The 17572-nt window shown below is 37.1% G+C and overlaps 2 protein-coding genes across 3 annotated transcripts in view; both read right to left on the bottom strand.

Annotated features, from left to right (window-relative positions):
* Positions 1 to 17572, bottom strand: part of LOC122412911 (metabotropic glutamate receptor 7-like) — a 77555-nt gene that overhangs the window by 14101 nt on the left and 45882 nt on the right. Inside the window, exons 7-8 of the mRNA XM_043422898.1 lie at positions 6517 to 6671; positions 533 to 781 (exon numbers count right to left, since the gene is read on the bottom strand). Of these exons, the coding sequence (XP_043278833.1) occupies positions 533 to 781; positions 6517 to 6671 (404 nt within the window). The remainder of the gene's footprint in view (positions 1 to 532; positions 782 to 6516; positions 6672 to 17572) is intronic.
* Positions 14517 to 17215, bottom strand: LOC122412912 (uncharacterized). Of its 2 annotated transcripts, none has more exons than XM_043422900.1 (4): positions 16818 to 17215; positions 16136 to 16582; positions 15738 to 16058; positions 14517 to 15630 (listed from the first exon to the last, which is right to left on the bottom strand). In XM_043422900.1, exons 1-4 carry the CDS (start codon positions 16930 to 16932, stop codon positions 14540 to 14542), a joined length of 1974 nt encoding a protein of 657 aa, XP_043278835.1. In that variant the 5' UTR covers positions 16933 to 17215; the 3' UTR covers positions 14517 to 14539. The 2 variants fall into 2 exon arrangements, with proteins under 2 accessions (XP_043278835.1, XP_043278834.1); XM_043422899.1 differs by having other exon boundaries at positions 16680 to 17213.

Genomic DNA, 17572 nt, shown 5'->3' with positions numbered 1-17572 from the left:
GCCCGAGCAGATGGAAAGCAAAAGTCGTGGAAAGGTTCAACTATAACATTCGCATGTTCGGCTACATTCAACATTTCTTCGACATTAAATTCCTATGAAGAAAATTTCAGGTGAAAAAGCCCATAAGAGATTCTCATTCTTTTGATCGAGCTCCCATGTTATCAAATAACACACGCACACAAAAGTTATTTGTCCCTCTTTCTTTTGCAACGACACAATTGACTGGTGCGAAAGAAGACGGGATATCGTCGTCGTCATTGTCGCCACCGCCGCCGTCACCACCACCACCGTCACACGAATTGCTCGAAACGAGCAGCGAGCATCAGAGAGGAGAAAATGAAAGACGAAAGAAAAAAAATGATACCGCGTATGAAAGACTGAAGGGTTTTTTCGTCATCTTTAAATTTGGTTTTTTTCTCGACTGCTCACAAATATTAAACAAAAAAATATTTTTTGGAGAGTAACAAATTGAGGCATTTCTTTTTGTTCTATCGCATACAAGTATAAAGAAGAAAAAACATGCTGACCGTACCGACAAAAGGTACAAGTCCTTCTTGATCGTATTCGGAGAGCTTCTCATCTCCGGTGCATCGTTTAATTCCTGGCTGGGAATTCGGACCGAAGCTACATTTGTGATGTTGCGCCCAAAATTCCTGGAACCAAACGTTCCGGCAATTGATCATTTTTCCCGGATGCACGGGATGCGGAACATTCTTATGAGCTTGTCCGTTACACTCGTTTTCCATTCGTGGCCGAAGGCTCAGATAATACTCGTCGAAATCTGAAAAGAAGAGTTACAAATTCGCATCCTCAATTTTACATCATTTCGCCCTATTCAGCTATTCCCCCCCTTCATAAACATTTCTATGATTTTCTATTAATCTCTGAGGAAAGTCATGATTGACAAATGATAGATCAACAAAATTCTCATCCACGCACAACAATTCGATGAAACTAATGCCGCAGCATGGCGTGTGAAAAATATGAAAAATATTTCCAAGGCATTCGTTTTCATTTAAAGCTCTTCCTAATACTTAATTATTCAAAATTATTATGAAAAGATTTACAAGGGACTGATGATACTCGGAAGGAGCAGTGCTAGCTAATATAAATCAAGAGAATGCGGTTAACGATGCTCTCCGATGCTCTCAATCGCGGATTATTGAAATAAAATTTGTATGATTTATCAGACAGAGGGTTCTAACGGGTGTTACACTTGGAGAAACGAGGAAATCACCGGGTATAGCTTCAAAAATCGATTCCCAAGTTGCGCGTTACGTTACAGCGCATGCATTCAGCTGCGCTTTCGCAACTTCGAGCCTCGTTGGAGAATCTCAAATTCGGCATGTTCGGCGTACCTATATATTAACGTTAGATCGTCGACACGTGTTGAATTCTCGCATCCCAGAGACTGCTGGGGAAATTTTTCAATCAACGACGCATTCACTTATATATATGGGCTCTTTCGATTATACGTTACAAACCCTTTTCCGTTTTTTATACTTACTAAACTTGTATATTTTCATATATGTCATAATATAATCACTTTTTCAACGTAATTTCAACAGACTACAATTATTCACAAACAAATACTTTTCTATATCTATTTCGTTCTATTACATGATTGGAATGGTCAAATTTATATTGTACTTGGTCCATGGGAAAATTATTCTGTCATACGGTTTTTTTTCTTTTTCTTTTTTTCCATTTCATTTCAATTGCTCTATATTTCGCATATTTAATACGGAGTACACAATTTTTGAATGAATGATGATTCGAATCGAAAAGTCTCGTATATACCCTCGTACGCAAGGATGAAAAACATTAGGCTGAAATATTCAGAAATGCACGCAGTTTCTATTAGAAAATTTTATCAAGCGGAACCCTGGATCGTGGTCACTCACTGAACCCAACCCAAACTTGTGGGTTTGGATTGGAAGTGGAGAGAGAGAGAGAGAGAGACAGTTACATTTGAGGTTGAAAAAGAGCGAAGGATCAGTTTCCATTTGCCGGAACATTGGAAATCGTTTTACGCGAGAAAATGCTTCACCGTGATTTTTCTTGAGAAACGAGAATTCCCACTGGTTTTTAAGCAAAGGTTTTTCCTCAACCGCGATTATCCCGCGAAGCTTTTATATAATAGATGACATTTCCATGCCGCATAATATTGATCGAAAAGTCTTATTATAAAATTCATGTCATCCACTTGGGAGGATATGTGCAAAGACACGGTGAAAAAAAAAGAGGGAGCAACGCGAGAGTGCCTCGATAGTAGGAAAAATCTAAAGGAAGAGAGTCGCTTTCATCCCTTTTCCTTGTGGCAAAAAATTGTCATGCTCCGCTTTCGTCCGGAAAAAGGTGTTTCTCACTGCTGTGGAAGATTAATTGAAGATATCCTCGGATGAATGAGAATCTAGGGGCGCTGAAAATTTGCGGTAAGTGTAGGCTGTCGAAGATGATGATGATGACTATGAGAAAGCCCTCCGCCGCCAGAGTGCGCTTCAAGACCGTACGCGTCGAGAACATACTTTTTTTTCCGGAACTAATAAGGTAAAAGCTAAATAATTCATTGTATGCGTGCAAAGGAGAGAGCGAAATTACTGAAAAAATTATGTTTTTGTGTATTCTTCGTAATTGGACAATCTCTAAATAAATTTGTTTAACCAACAAAACGCATCGGGTGAAAACAAGTGGGATAATGGTAGAACGACGTATGCGAGTACTTTTGAAAATACCTCATTCCGATATTAACGAACGAGCGAACGATGCGACGGATTAAAAAATACAATCGATACCAGCAGTATTCGTTAAAACGACGAATTGTAATCAATATACACTCGGAAATAAACCTCTTGAAATTCAGTGGCGCTTGTTATTGCCGTAAATAACTATATGATAATTTAAGATATGTACCGTCATGATAAAGATAAATAAAGATTAAAAGAAATTGGTATCTTGGGGAAAGTGCACGAGTGAGAATATACAGTGTGAATGATAGTCCTAGTTATTTAATGGAGCAGATGGAGGACGAGAAGGAAGAATGACCGACGACAGTTGGACGTTAAAACTTCTCGTTAACTGTAATTGTACTGAACGGTATACTTCGAAAGTTTCCACGGTGAATTACCGGTTCTCCCACCATTGCAGCCCTCCGCGTTTTCTTTTAGCCCCGCGCTCGAGGAGCAGAAGAAGGTCGTTCGTCGTCGTTGTACCTCAAGACTCGCGAGGGACTGGTCGTCCCTCATTTATTCCCTACCACGGGTCATTCCACGTTTCTCATATTATACTCGGTTATTTTATCAGCGTTTCTAGCGGCAGCAGCAACGATTGCCCATCTACCAAACGCGATTGCGCTAACCTTTCGTTCGGGAACTCGTTGGAGCGAAATGACTCGTGTCATATTACATGGAGAAAAATCGATGATACAAGATGGCTGATATTTCCTTCCGATTATTGTCGCAGTATCGTTTGTAAAAGACACGAATTTTAGAGAGAATAAAAAAAAAATTAGCAATGTTTTCGTTGCAAGACAAATTTTATATCGCTCCAAGTGAAATGACGCACGATGTAAAGGAGTTTCCGAATCGGTGCATGCTGTAAGCAACTTACGCGGTAAGCGTACACATTATTAGGGTGGCGCAAAAAAATCGACTATTTTTTTTTTTTTCAGCGTCTCCTATGAAAATATGTTAATTTATCATGTTTCAAGAGCACCCTCCAAAAATCAAATCAACAAACAAATTTTTAAAGGTCGCTCAAGATTTTTAAAAATTCCAAAAATAGTCGAAAGTTGAATTTTTTTTATTTAAAATTTTTTTTTGTTCGATACAGCGAAATTTTGTACCGAAAAAACCAATGAGTTTCTGAAATTTTCAACTCAAAATATTCATTTTAAAAGGTCGCTCAAAATTCATTTTAATTTTTTTATATACTCAAATTTTATTGTTTCGAGGGACCATTAAATATTCATATTGATTATCTATTTAAATTTTGAGTTCCAATTAGTAAGATACTCGATGAAAATGCACAAGGAAACGGAGGAAAAATCTTATATAACAATGTAGGTAATAGACCAGAAACACGGAAATTTTTTTACCGGCGTAGCAAACCGTGTTTGAGCCTGCGCTATTTTTGCTTTCATTCGATTACAAAGTACTTTTTCGCAAACAACAATTCGAAGTATTTTTGTTCGTAAAATCTACTTCATAATTATTTAAACAAATTGTTCAAAACATCACTCAGTATTTTACCAAATTCACTCATTATGAGAGTCAATAAATGTTTTGATTAAACAGGCATGCTCTATTCATAATTACATTTTCTCTGCTAACCAGTTCTCGTAATTGTTTGAATTGTTTAAATAAAAATATGGACCTATTGTAAAATCATACCTTGTTACGTCAGATTTTTCCTCCATCTCAGTGTGTATTTCTAACCATTATCTTACTTATTGAAAGTGAAAATTAAAATGAATAATCAATATCAATATAAATATTTAAAGGTCTAGAGAGGCAGTGGCTCAGTGGTAACGGGCCCGGCTCCCACCCAGCGAGCCCGGGTTTGATTCCCGCCGCCGACACCAATGGATTTTTCTAAGTGTCCCAAGCTGTACTCTCTGTGGTTCGGAACCCACGTAAAAAAAAAGTAGGTCCACAGTGTGTGTAGTGGAAAAAAACAAAAAACAGTGGGAAAAGAAACGAATAGTGGAAATAATATATAGGGGAACATGGGGCAAATTGAACTTTTAAGAAACTAAGACAAATTCATTAATGAGCACACGGTCTTTCACTTGTATTTGAGTCCCAAAACTGACTACCATCGCTAATTTTTCAAATTTCGAAAAGAAAAAATTTCGGGGCAAAACGAACTCGGCCTCTGCGAAGCAAAAAAAATTATAAAAATATATTTCTCGCAATACAGCCGTTGGAAATGACTGCTCCCGGATGTAATGCAAGCTCTGGCATACGAGAAAAGAAATAGGACCCCCTCGAGCCCATTTATTGGATGCACGAGAGGAAAAAATGGGGTTAAGTCGCAGATCGCTTCTAAACCCATTTTTTGGTGACATGTGAAACATGAACTTGGAGTTCACTGCGCCAGGGTATAAACGATATTTCAACTATCTTTAGGTTTTGAAACAGATTCCCGTTCCCTGTAGGTCGGATTTCGTGAAAAACGATTTGTGGGGCAAAACGAGCTCAGCCTCAGAGAGGCATAAAAAATCCGAAAATTGCATTTTTCACAATCAACGCGTTGGAAGCGACGGCGTCCGCGCGTAAGACGAGCTCTGCTATGTGAGAAAAGAAATGGGACCTCCTCGGGCCCATTTATTTCATGTCCGAGACGAATAAATGGGTTAAAGTCGCGGATTTTTTCACCAATTTCTTATAACATGAAAAAAATTAACTCCAAATTCACTGCACCAATATATAAATCATGATTCAACTATGTTTATGTTCTAAATCAGTTTTCCCGTTCCCTCTTTCTCGAATCTCGTAAAAAAAAAATGTGGGGCAAAACGAACTCAGCCTCTGGGAGGCATGAAAAATCAAAAAATTAGTTTTTTCGCAATAAAGACGTTGGGATGAATTCAATTTTTTTCACCGTGGATTATATTTCATCCGGAGACGGATGAATTGTATCATTGCGATTTCTGTAGAAAACAATTCCAATGAATTCAATTTTCTTTGTTTCTTACATTGTTCATCATTTCATTTAAAAAATAAGGGAATTCAAGAATTAAAGAATTTTTCGTAGTTCAGAAAATTTTGCCTCTGCCCTGTGCCCATTGTGGTTTCGAAAAGAAAAAAAAAACAGGAAATTTTAATATTAAACTTTTCGCTTCGAGTCGTGTTCGTTTTGCCCCGGATTTCGCGATCACGGGGCAAAACGAACACGGTGTTCGTTTTGCCCCGTGTGTTCAATTTGCCCCATGTTCCCCTAAATAGAGGAAATACAAGAGATGCACACCATGTAAAAACCCGACAAGGGTATGCATGTTAAAAACTCCACTACTACTACTATTTAAAGGTCTCTCGAAGCATCGAAAGCAAAGCATATAAAAGATATAAAATTAATTATGAGCGACCTTTTAAAATGAATATTTTGAGTTAAAAATTTCAGAAACTCATTGGTTTTTTCTGGACAATATTTCGGTGTATCGAGCAAAAAAATGTTTTAAATAAAAAAATTTTTTAAATAAAAAAATTCAAATTTCGACTATTTTGGAAATTTTTAAAAATCTCGAGCGACCTTTAAAAATTTTTTGGTTGACTTGATTTTTGGAGGAGGCTCTTGAAACATGATAAATTAACATATTTTCATAGGAGACGTTGAAAAAAAAAATAGCCGATTTTTTTGCGCCACCCTAGTACACGTAGTATTTATATTCAGCGATTAGCATATACGAAAGGATCGTAACGGGCGGAACAGTCGTTGTCGAGTTACAAAACGCCCGACAATACCCCAATAATACTGTATAATACCAAGTTTGAGCCGAATCGATCGCTTTTATACCTCGAAGAGTATTTCGAAATGGCAGTATAGTGATGGCACCTTCCGCAGCAAATTCCTGTTCTCTCACGGGATGAACCTTTGCGCCCCAAGAATCACTTCCAACCCACATAAAGTGGCCGGTACGGTTTGCTCGCACGGTGGCTTGAAGAAGTTTTCTGAAACAAAATTTATACCAATTTTATTTTTTTTCAATCGCAATAGATATTTATCGACATTTTTAACTCTGATTTATTATGACGAAGCTGTGACTAAAATTCATACCCATTATCATACACAGAGTCAAGTTAACATTGTCGAAAAGACCTCTGCTGCTCTCGAAACAAGTGCAACGAGAATAATGATCGCGGGGCATCGTCCATTCCAACATTTTTTATTCCATTTTTCTAGCATAAAAAACATGACTCTCATCTTATTCATAATTCTGCAAGCACTGTCACTGCGATCAAAGTCACTTCTCGTTAAATAGACGTTGTAATTTACTGTTCCCGCATGCGGAACATTGAAGGCTGCGGTAAACCGAAAAGAAACGAGGCATAGTAGGGATCCTCCTTCGATGGAATGAAAAAAAAATTAGTCGGAATACTTGGATAAATTTTGCCATTGCCCGTGGCAAAAACCCCGTTTTTATCGGGGGCAAATCGTGGGAAAACCGCCATTATCACGAGTCCGTCGTATCGCGCATATCTAGTGAGTAAGAAAAAAGAAAAATTCTTGTTTGCGGCGGACGTTGCTTGTATTTTCTTCGATCAACTTTATTCGCATTCCTCCGAATATTGGATTCGCTGCGAAATATGCCTAAAATGGGCGCACATCTTGTGTGCAGGTGTCGATGAAGTTGAAGTCTGTTATAAGTGCGATCGATAAGTCAATCGAAATAAAATAGACATTTATCAGTAATTCGCAAAATGATTCTCACCCTCTGCCTCAAATAGCTATAAATTTCTCAGAAAACATAGAATTCTCACTGATCCTGTGCCCCGCCAGAAATCGGAATTCCGTGAGTGACCCACTTTGACCCAGAATTAAAAAATGTCCCAAAAAAGTGGGTGACCACTTTGCCCCATGTTCCCCTACGCTTCGATTGAATCGAAAATTCGGAATCATAGAAACAAAACGAAATTGTATCGTTATTTTATGTCAAAACCCCGAGTTGTAGCGAGTTAATTACTCATAATAATGATAATCCTCGTCCGTAATAAGGAGTGAAGATTTAGCTTGTTCCTTTGTTAAAAGTTTATAATGAGCTTATAATGAGGAAAGCTTTTGGTCAAGCTTTGCAAGAAGATTGAACATACGGTAGGGGAGATTTGGAAGTAGCTTAAACGCACACCCAGCAGTCGAGCTATTAGGGATCTGGGCGAGCAGCTCCTCGTACAGCGAAAGCATTAATAAATTATTGGCGTTACCTTATTACGCGCGGAGGAGGATTAAAATTTTGCATTCAAAGAGAATACGGTCGACAGCAACCACGTTCTACCCTCGACCAGGGAGGCTATCCTCGAATCGGCACGTTACGTTCGTGAGCATCTTCACGTGTGCGAGTGATACTCGCACAAATGAATTGGGTATGTGCACGTTTGAATACAAATGAATGTTACATACAAAAACAAGTGGATTATATACAGAGAGGATTTCGTGATCGTTATGATCTGTGGGATGAAAAATTTATTGAAATTTTTCGATTGAAGAAAAAAAAATGTTTAATTTATAGCTGTAACTCGGATACGGCTGCGAGCTCGGATTCGTTTATATTCAAACGTGCGTAGGTGTACACATAATGCGTATACGAGTATCCCCCGTACACGTAAATAAGATGCGCACTAACGTATCGTGCCGATACGAAAATAGCCTTTCAGCCCGGGCTAGGAGTCGTACCGGTATACTCTCTCTTCGCGAGGCTCGATCGAGATGGGGCATACGCGCCGCCATTGCGGCTTGTACATACCCTTCAAATATTACACGCACGGCTATGCTTAACCATTTAACCAAATACATATACACGGGCTCTATGTGAATTTTCAAACACGTTACTTTTCCATACAGTTATAACAATATTCGAGCAACATTCGAGATACAATATTTCATGAACGGCATCTTGTCACCGCAATAAGCGAATTACGTCGTTTAATCAACTATCTCTGTTCATTTATCGATGCATGGTATCTATTACGACTACCGTGATGACCGTTTAAACGGGACAGCCTTACCCCCTCGCACGATTTCTGATTTGACAGAAGTCTGTCAGAGGGCTACGGACGGAGTCCTTTGGCGTCAGCGGAGCACTGCCCGTACGACAAAATAAGGCTCCCAACCTTTCTTTCATCCTCCTCCGTATTCCTACCAAAATTTTACACAAACAAAGAAATAATGGAGCATACTACTCTCCTCGATGTCGAGAAGAAGATTGCTTATTCGCAGTACGCTGTGCTGCAAGGCTTATTTGCCCGATCGCGTAGCAACACTGAGCACCGGATGCTCTTTATACCGGACAAAAGGATCTAAAAAATTCCAAGTTCCGATATTTGGGAAATTGACCATCTCCCGAATATCGAAACGTTTCAATACATATGAAAAGCGATCTGACACAATCACGCATACGCGCAAGTACACATACACATTTTGTACGTTAACTGCGAGTATGGGGGCCCTCTGTGAAAGAGCTCCCGACAAGATAAAAGAGAGGAAATAAATATAAAAAAAGGGGCCGGGGAGAACGTTTGAGGTGTGCTTTTGAAAAAAAATTTTAATCTACCACCCTTGCACGTGAGGAATGCTGGTATAGTCGCGAATTTCGCAACATGACTATAGCAGAAGAAGAGATTTTTTCAAATTTTTTTTTCACCTTTTCAGTCCCCTTCGTGCTCCAAATAGAGAGCCGAGGAGACGCCAGAGAAAAAATGAAGAGAAGAGAGATATCGAGGGGAGCAAAAAGTTCTCTCCATTCGCGCGGTCAACCTTGTTCGTGAGAGCCCGAGGAGAAAAAAAGTGTCACCGCGGGAATACCCGAAAATCCTTCTGGTAAATGGAGTTTTTCAAATCACCCCTGTCTAAATGTTTTTTGTTCCGACTCTCGACGGTATATATGTCAACTGCCTTGGAACACGATGTTTTTTACTGTCGTAAGCGACCAACAACTATAACTAGCGTCAACAACTAGCATCGATGAGGTTCCATTACGTCGATACGTCGATACGTCGATAATTACAGATCCATCGTACATGAAACGTGTATTTATTTCTAAATTTCCAACTCGTCGCCTACGCGAAGTCGTTACTTTTGCTTCCTCATGCAGGAAGCTATGTGATGGTGAAATTTTTATTTTTCCAGTTTTCAATAGCAATGTGCTTAAACTGTCCCAAAACGTCGAGAATTCATATCTATAAGAATGTCCGGATGTGTGTGTGCGTGCGTGCGTGAGTGCGTGCGTGCGTGCGTGTGTGTGATTTTTCAATTAATCGTGTATAGAATCGTGTATCTAGAATAGAATAGAATAGAATAGAATAGATAATGATGCGGACTGTTAGAAAAACGTGTTTTGAACAGTCGGGTGAAAATTTCGGATTAAAATTATTCAAAAATTTAGGAAAACTTTTCTTTACGAGATCGAGCGTGCACATTGCGCATGCGCGATGACCTACTTTCACAGGCACGTGCGATAAACGCAGTCATGAGTAAACCATTAAAAAAATGAAGTAAAGACGTTTTTGATGAAAGAATTAATTGAAAATTAAACAAGATTGTAGAAAAAGTCATGAAATGAGTAAAAAATTGATCAAACAGTTGTTTTATCAAATTCTCGCACATGCGCAGTGTAAATTCAGCTCGACTCAGCCAATCGGGACACACACGGGGAATTACCACACCAATCAGAAAATTTAGAGTGGAAGTCCCTGTTTCGAGATTAAGTCGTGCAGCGAATCATAGAGAGAGGGACAAAGTCAAAATGAATTATTATTATTGTTTCCTTTGTTTGAGAGGGTATAAAAACCCGAGCGGAGACGCTTCGGTAGCCCGTCTCGTCTCGAATGTCGCCACGCTGAACTCGCTAAAGCAATGACGCTCTCTGAGCCAATAAATAGCCAGTTTCGTCTCGAATCTCGCAGAGCTTGACTTGCCTCGAGATCTCGCCACGTAAACTCGTCAATAGAAGCGAGAATAAAGAAACATAAAAGTTTTGGCTCATTTCAAAATAGCTTAACAAAATAACACCTTTCCTCCTCACGCTAGGGAGGCCGGGTTTATTCGACTTTGTTTGAGCTCAAGATTCTTAGTTGAGTAACCGATCTATCCAGGAGGGCCGGGACAGTTCAATTCCGTTCTGTCTCAAGATTCCTGGTAGATTTCCAATCATTTGTCTATCCAAGAGGGCCGTGACCGTTCGATTTCGTTCGGTCACAAGATTCTTGGTAGATCCTATCTTTGACGCCAGAGGGGCCGGGAAAGTGTTCGGGTTCGTTCTGTTTCAAGATCGCTGGGTGAAATCTTTGCCATCAACAAATTATTTGTTTTCTGAGTGGCGATCAAATTTATATATGAAAAATTCTTAGAACCTGAGCAGTTTCTTTGTTCTCAAGACGAGACAATTTCGAATCATTTATTATTTTTCAATTTGAGCTAATAAGAATTTATAAAAAGCGAAATTACTCACTGAAAATAACTCACTTGAATTATTCATTTTACTTTTGTTTTTCTTTCATGCCCGTTCTTTATTTTATGTAAAAGCTCGAATCCCGTTTTTGCCGACAATTATATTTTCTATACTTACATATAGACACGCGGACACGTATCTATTGTAACGGTACGCTTTTAGACGTGACCTGCTACGCGTAAGTTCGAGCTACTAAGATTTTAGGAACAGGTACGAAATGAACGAGAGATTAGGAATTTGTGTTTGAATTTATAATAATCGTGTTTATTCACAATGTTTTTAGCATAAAAATGAGAATGTGATGCGAATCGTTGGTGTTTCGTTGTATAAATGAGAATGTTTCCCTAATTTCAATAAACTCGTCCAATTTTATGCTTTCTTTCTATTATCTCAAGAATTTTGTCCAGTTTTAGTTATTTCTGCTCTCTTTTGCTAATTCTCGTAAATTCTTATCTGAGAGCTCAGAAATTAATTCCTAATTTTCTTAATTTTCGAATTTAATCAATCTGATTAATTCTGTGCTTCTATACAATTTTAAAGACGGTGGCTGCGATCGTCAAAATGATAAGAAATTGATCAAATTTGGTGATAATGTTCTTCAACATCAGGTGCGAAGACACCATTTTTTTTCAAAATTTTCTTCCGCTTAGTTATCGAGTAATTACGCATTAAAGCAGATTTCTTATGCCCGGAATGTATACCTATATATATATGGAAACGCTATGCTTATACACTTGAACTTTAGTGATCAATTACTCGATAACTGTACAGAAGAAAAATCTTAAAAAATTTGTATTGTCAAATTTGGCCCTAAAGAATATGTTCACCAAATTTTATTAAATTCTTATCATTTTGAAATTTTTAATGTATTTAACATGGTTTAGCATGGCAACATTGTATCGTCGGTAGCCACCCTCCTTAAATGATATTTGTGGACTGGCTCGATACAAATCAACTGAGATTGATTAAATTTTTGGACAATCAAAATAATAATTTTTCTTTTTATCAAATGTTTTTCTTATCATTGGATAATTTGAATGATGGAAACAGCCCTCGCTTCAAGGAGAATAGTGGAAGCTTATGCTTTCGAAATAAATTACTAATGCTTCCAACAAAATAATTTTTAAAGGAAAATTTGAAAAGAGTCCTATGCCTAGAATCTTCAGACCCCACGGAATCGCAGGGTCCCCTCCCTCCTTAGCATAGGATAACAAGGATCCGAATCGAGAATCTTCAGACCCTACGGAATCGCTCAGTCCCCTCCCTCTCGGCGTGATCGGAAAGGAATTTCACCCTCAAATCTTTGGCCTGCACGGAATTGCACAGCCCCCTCCCTCTCGGCGTGAAATTTGGAGAATTCAGGTTGGTTGGTTTGTTGGAGCTTGTTTCCAGAGTCACTACCTCTGTACTAAAGCGAGAGCTGATTCAAGAATAAGCTGCCGTGACTGCTCCGCACGGCCTTTTATACTCGTTCAGACAAAGAAATAATAATGATAATTCAGTCTAAAAATAACGCGAACTTTGATTCGTTGAGAAAAATAATCTCCAACCAGAATTTTGCTCGCTAAATTCATTGATTGGTCGGCCGATTTCTATTTCCACGTGGTTGGACAAGCTTGAGGTTGATTTCCCTCGCTTTTGAGAAATGAATGATCCCTGAGTAAAAATAAATGTTTTTATCAACCAAAAATCATATTTTACTTTTTCAAAATTAAATAAATCAAATTTTCTTGTTGCACTGGTTAAATTAATAAATTACGCTCAATTTGGATCAATATTTCTCCTAGAACCAAACTCTTGTTCGTGACTGGCTATTTCCGTTCGATCCAGCACGCAATAGGACTTTTCTGGACAAGTTTTATCTGGACACTTTCAATTGCCTTTTACACTGAATTTTGAATTTGCTTTGTTCGATTAAATCTTGCCTCGTATAAAGATGAAATTAATAGTGTCGTTGAAACATAACATGAGTGTAATTATGAGAGAAAAGAGTTTATTCTGTTAAGGCGATAGCCTTTACGCTGAGCCACGGAGAGTCGCGTCGAGCGGCTAAGTACGAGCTCGCGTGGCGCCGGGGTTCAAATGTGATATTTCGATAGGATAAAAGGGAGTGCCGTTTCACTATATGTAGGTATATTTGAACAAGCAGAAGAGAAGAGGAAATAATGAAAGAAATAAGAGAGAAACAAAATAATAAACGAGACTTTGAGAATGAGGGCGGTATCGCGCGTCGAGAAATATCGAGCATTCGATCGTTATCTCCGTGCGCGCACGGTTCACAAAAATATACGACAGTGTATGAACTAATGGAAAATTCATTGGCATCGGTGAGGCTTATCGGAGCATTAACGGCAAGTCGGTACGAATGAATATATGTAAAAAAGTAAGCAAGTCCTTTGAAGGTAATATGGGATCTCTGTCGGCTATTCCTCCTTATCTACCGCGATCGAATTTTCAAAACTGTAATTCATCGAGAAAGTTTGACCGATGGAAAAGAGCTATGTCAGCATACGCCGAACGACGCGGCAGAAATTCGCAAACAGTAGCTTACTACTTTGAAAGTGAGCGTGTGTCGTGTATACGTATAATAGTTCTGTATGCCTTCAAAAACGTCGGAGCCCCCTTTATAGTGGCGCTGGCAGTATGCACTAATACTATTAGTGCAGTAGGGGCATTCCACGCCAAATCGGAACCCATTCTGCTTTTGCATCTCCAATTTTCTTGATAATTTTTTATGTTATAGTGCATATTGAGAAAGACCTCCATGATTTTTTCCAAATTTTTTTGCCCAGCCGTTTTCGAGATATCAATTTTTGAAAAAAATTGTTCTTATTTTTTTCAAACGCCCGTAGCTTTGCGAAAAATGGGCCGATTGGAACGCTTTTTTTTTTGAAATTTTTCTCATTCACAGCACTTTCAAAAAATGAAATTGAATAAAATATCAAATTCGTATTTCTATAAAATTTTCAAATTTTGATTATAAAATGTTGATTTCCAAAAAACACGTAGCGATCGATTTTCTTGAAATTTTTTTCATAAAAACTGTTACTTATCCCGCAACTTTTAAGACTAGTCCCATAATGGGCAAATGATGGGATCTATTTTTCTTTAATTTTTGAAATTTCATGTTCAGTGAGAGGGAATCTTTTTTTTCGAGTTTTGTCTTTAGACGCACTTTTAGAAAAAAAAAAACGATACGGAATTTTCTAAATCAAATGTAAAATAAAATTCGAAAAATCATTATACTTTACATTAAAGTTACTTTCAAGGATTATATGACACGGAATAATTATTAACTAGTGTACATATTCATTAAAAGCAGAAGAAATAGGTCGAATAAAGTACGCTATTATAATATTAGATAACTTTTTAAATTTATTCACATTTTCTTACACGTTTGAACAACTTATAAGTTTGCGAATTTGAAGAAAATGAAAATTCTTTAAATTTCAAAGTGCCTTCTCCGTCAGGTATGACACAATGATATTTTTGTGTACCTGATATTGTTTTAGCTTTTAAGTAACGTTTCTCCAAAAATTCTTTGGCTTGAATATAATCGTCATTAGAAAAAAACCGAATACAAATATTTGGCAAAGAATTCGGTTTTACCGCCCAGTCATACAATTGATGAGGTGTTGATATTTGTTCGTTATACGGAAGTTGAAGGCTCGCTCGTGAAGCTATTCTTTTAACGGTACCCCCTACTCCATCACAAGGCCCTTTGCCGTGGGCTGTTGCAAAAAAATGCCATTCAACTTCCAGGCCAAAGTCTTCTTTATGATAATTAATATTTACAAAATTCTTGAAGTTTTTAAATTGCTGAGGCGCTCCATCAGAAAAGTAAATAATTTTCACAGCATCATTGGATAACTCTTTGATGAATTCCGTTGTAATCCTTATAAATTCATGAACGGCAACTGCGTCATGAGATAAACAGTCAGATATTATGACTAAACTTTTGTGAATAAGTACATTGTCTTCTTTGTAATAAATTACAACTGGATAAATCGTTGCTTGGTCGTTATTCCAATGAAATCCAGATGCAGCATTCTGAATAACAAAGGCATAATTCTCCGAAAAATCACAAATCACAATGTACTCATTCTGTTTCAATGATTCTTTTAGCGATCTCAAATAGCTTGCTTGTTTTTTAGCAATGTAATGATGCGGTAAAAGAGCGAGCAGGTTTTCACAAAAATTATCGACAAAATCTGTTGAACTTTTCACGAATGTTTCCATACTTGTACGAGGCTTTGAAATCCAATACTTGTAAGTTACCTCATCGATTCCATTTTCATCTAGTATATCAAGTAATAAATTCTTTAAAATTTGTACTCCTGGGCACTTATCACAATTATTGAAATAACAATCAGAAGTTGATTCTTGACACATAATTATTTCCAAGCAATCACCATAATGCTGTAATGATGTTTCAGATTGGCTTGTAAGAGTTGCTAAATTACATCCTGCAACAAAAGAGTTTATTTATGTTATTTATATTATTATATTATTTATTTTATTATTCATATTATTTATTTATGGTTTGATAAAGATTTTTTTAACCTACACTTACCTAACATCATGAGCTTAATGTTTTGGTGCATAGAACAAACACAAATAGTGTGAGTTCCGCTAGAACCTGCAAGTACACAGTGTTGAGGGCGTAATGACGCAAATTTAGAGAAACCAATTCGATGATCAGGATATCGTTCTTTGAAAATTTCATATAATTCGCGTAAATTAGATAGAATAAGTCGTTTTTGCATATGTTCACGTTTTCCGTCATCATTCCTAATAGAAAGATAATCTTTCATTCCAGGCATATTCACGCTGATTTCATCGTCAACATAGAATTCCCTAATCCGAGCCTTTATATCATTTGATAACGAACGACCTAGGTATTAGAAAATGTAGTTTATCTTTACTGAATAAAAAATCAGTAATTCGTTTTCATAAAAAAAAATTCGTTACCTAATTTCGCATTTGGTGTTGAAAGGATGCCTTTTTCTTCACGAAGTCTCCTAGCTAAAGACGCCATGTATCTTGTACAACCCATTATACTACAAACTCGGGGTAGGCCCCATGTTTCAGGCAAGAGCGTGAGGATTTGAATTTTCTCAGACCTCGTCGTATTATTATTGGTAAACTTAATCTTCAATTTTTCGATCATCTCCAAAAAGTCTTTTGAATTAGTTTCATCGTCAGTATCTTTCAATATTCCCAAAGACGTATTCAATTCATCGCATACATTTCGAACTTTTTTTTGTAGATAAGTTTGGTTATCGGCATACTTTTTAACGATTGGGGATTGGTTTAATAATGCGATTGCATCATTAACCACAGGCAACACAGTACCTAAACTCAATTGAGACAAGCTACTAGTTTGAGAGGTTAGTTCTTGACTCACGCTTTCCAACTCTAAAAAATGATAAAATCGATTAATTATTTTCACATAGACTATTATTTAATCATAAATAAAGTTTGGAAAATGGCCAAGGATGTATGATTAATTTACCAGACACCATTTCTGAAATTAATGAGACGGTTTTCTCAGTTACAACATTTTCAACTCCGCCTTCAACTTCATGATCACAGGCACTATTCCTTATGGCCAATTCTTTTCTACACCATGTGCAAAGAAAATCATCCTTACTCAAGTTATATGAGTTTTGTTGGGGAATAGAAGCTCGTCGAAGACCCCTCCTAACTCTGTGATTTTCTATTTGCAATGGATTACAGCATAAATTATATATTCCAAAAGATGACATAGCACAAAAGTTCAAAATCAGTTCTTTTAAAAAAAAAAAATTGGGTGATATTACACAAATTTTCCTTTAAAGCAAATCAGTAAAGGTTATATACAGGAGACACTGTTGATACGTGATTAAACACAACACTAAAATCTTGTTCTTAGTCCTAACCTAAAAAGATACTCAGCCGCTAAGCTGTGTTAACGATATTGTTATTACCGACCGTAGTAAAAGTTAAAAATCATTTCAAAAGGCGCCAACGTGCGAACAGATATAGTAATTCAATTATTTTAGAATGAGTTTCGTTTTTCAAATAGTAAGAACCTTTAAGTATTGCAACTCTCCATACGCATAAAATACTGACTCAATATGAAATTTAATAAGAAGTAATGCAAAAACCTTATGTTGTTATATATTTAACTGAAAATATATGGTCATAATTCATTATATTATTAAAACATATCTTATATATTTCATAGATGGCAAAAACTATTGCGAGTGGAACTAGAAAAACAATGTTTATTTATTTTCAGTGCAGATAGCTGAAGTATGAAGTTTCAAAAATTCGAAAAAAATAGATTCCATCATTTGCCCATTATGGGACTAGTCTTAAAATTTGCGGGATAAGTAACAGTTTTTATGAAAAAAATTTCAAGAA

This window comes from Venturia canescens, chromosome 7 (genome assembly GCF_019457755.1).
Source record: "Venturia canescens isolate UGA chromosome 7, ASM1945775v1, whole genome shotgun sequence".
Taxonomy (NCBI): domain Eukaryota; kingdom Metazoa; phylum Arthropoda; class Insecta; order Hymenoptera; family Ichneumonidae; genus Venturia; species Venturia canescens.
This window is presented reverse-complemented; position numbering and strand designations above follow the sequence as displayed.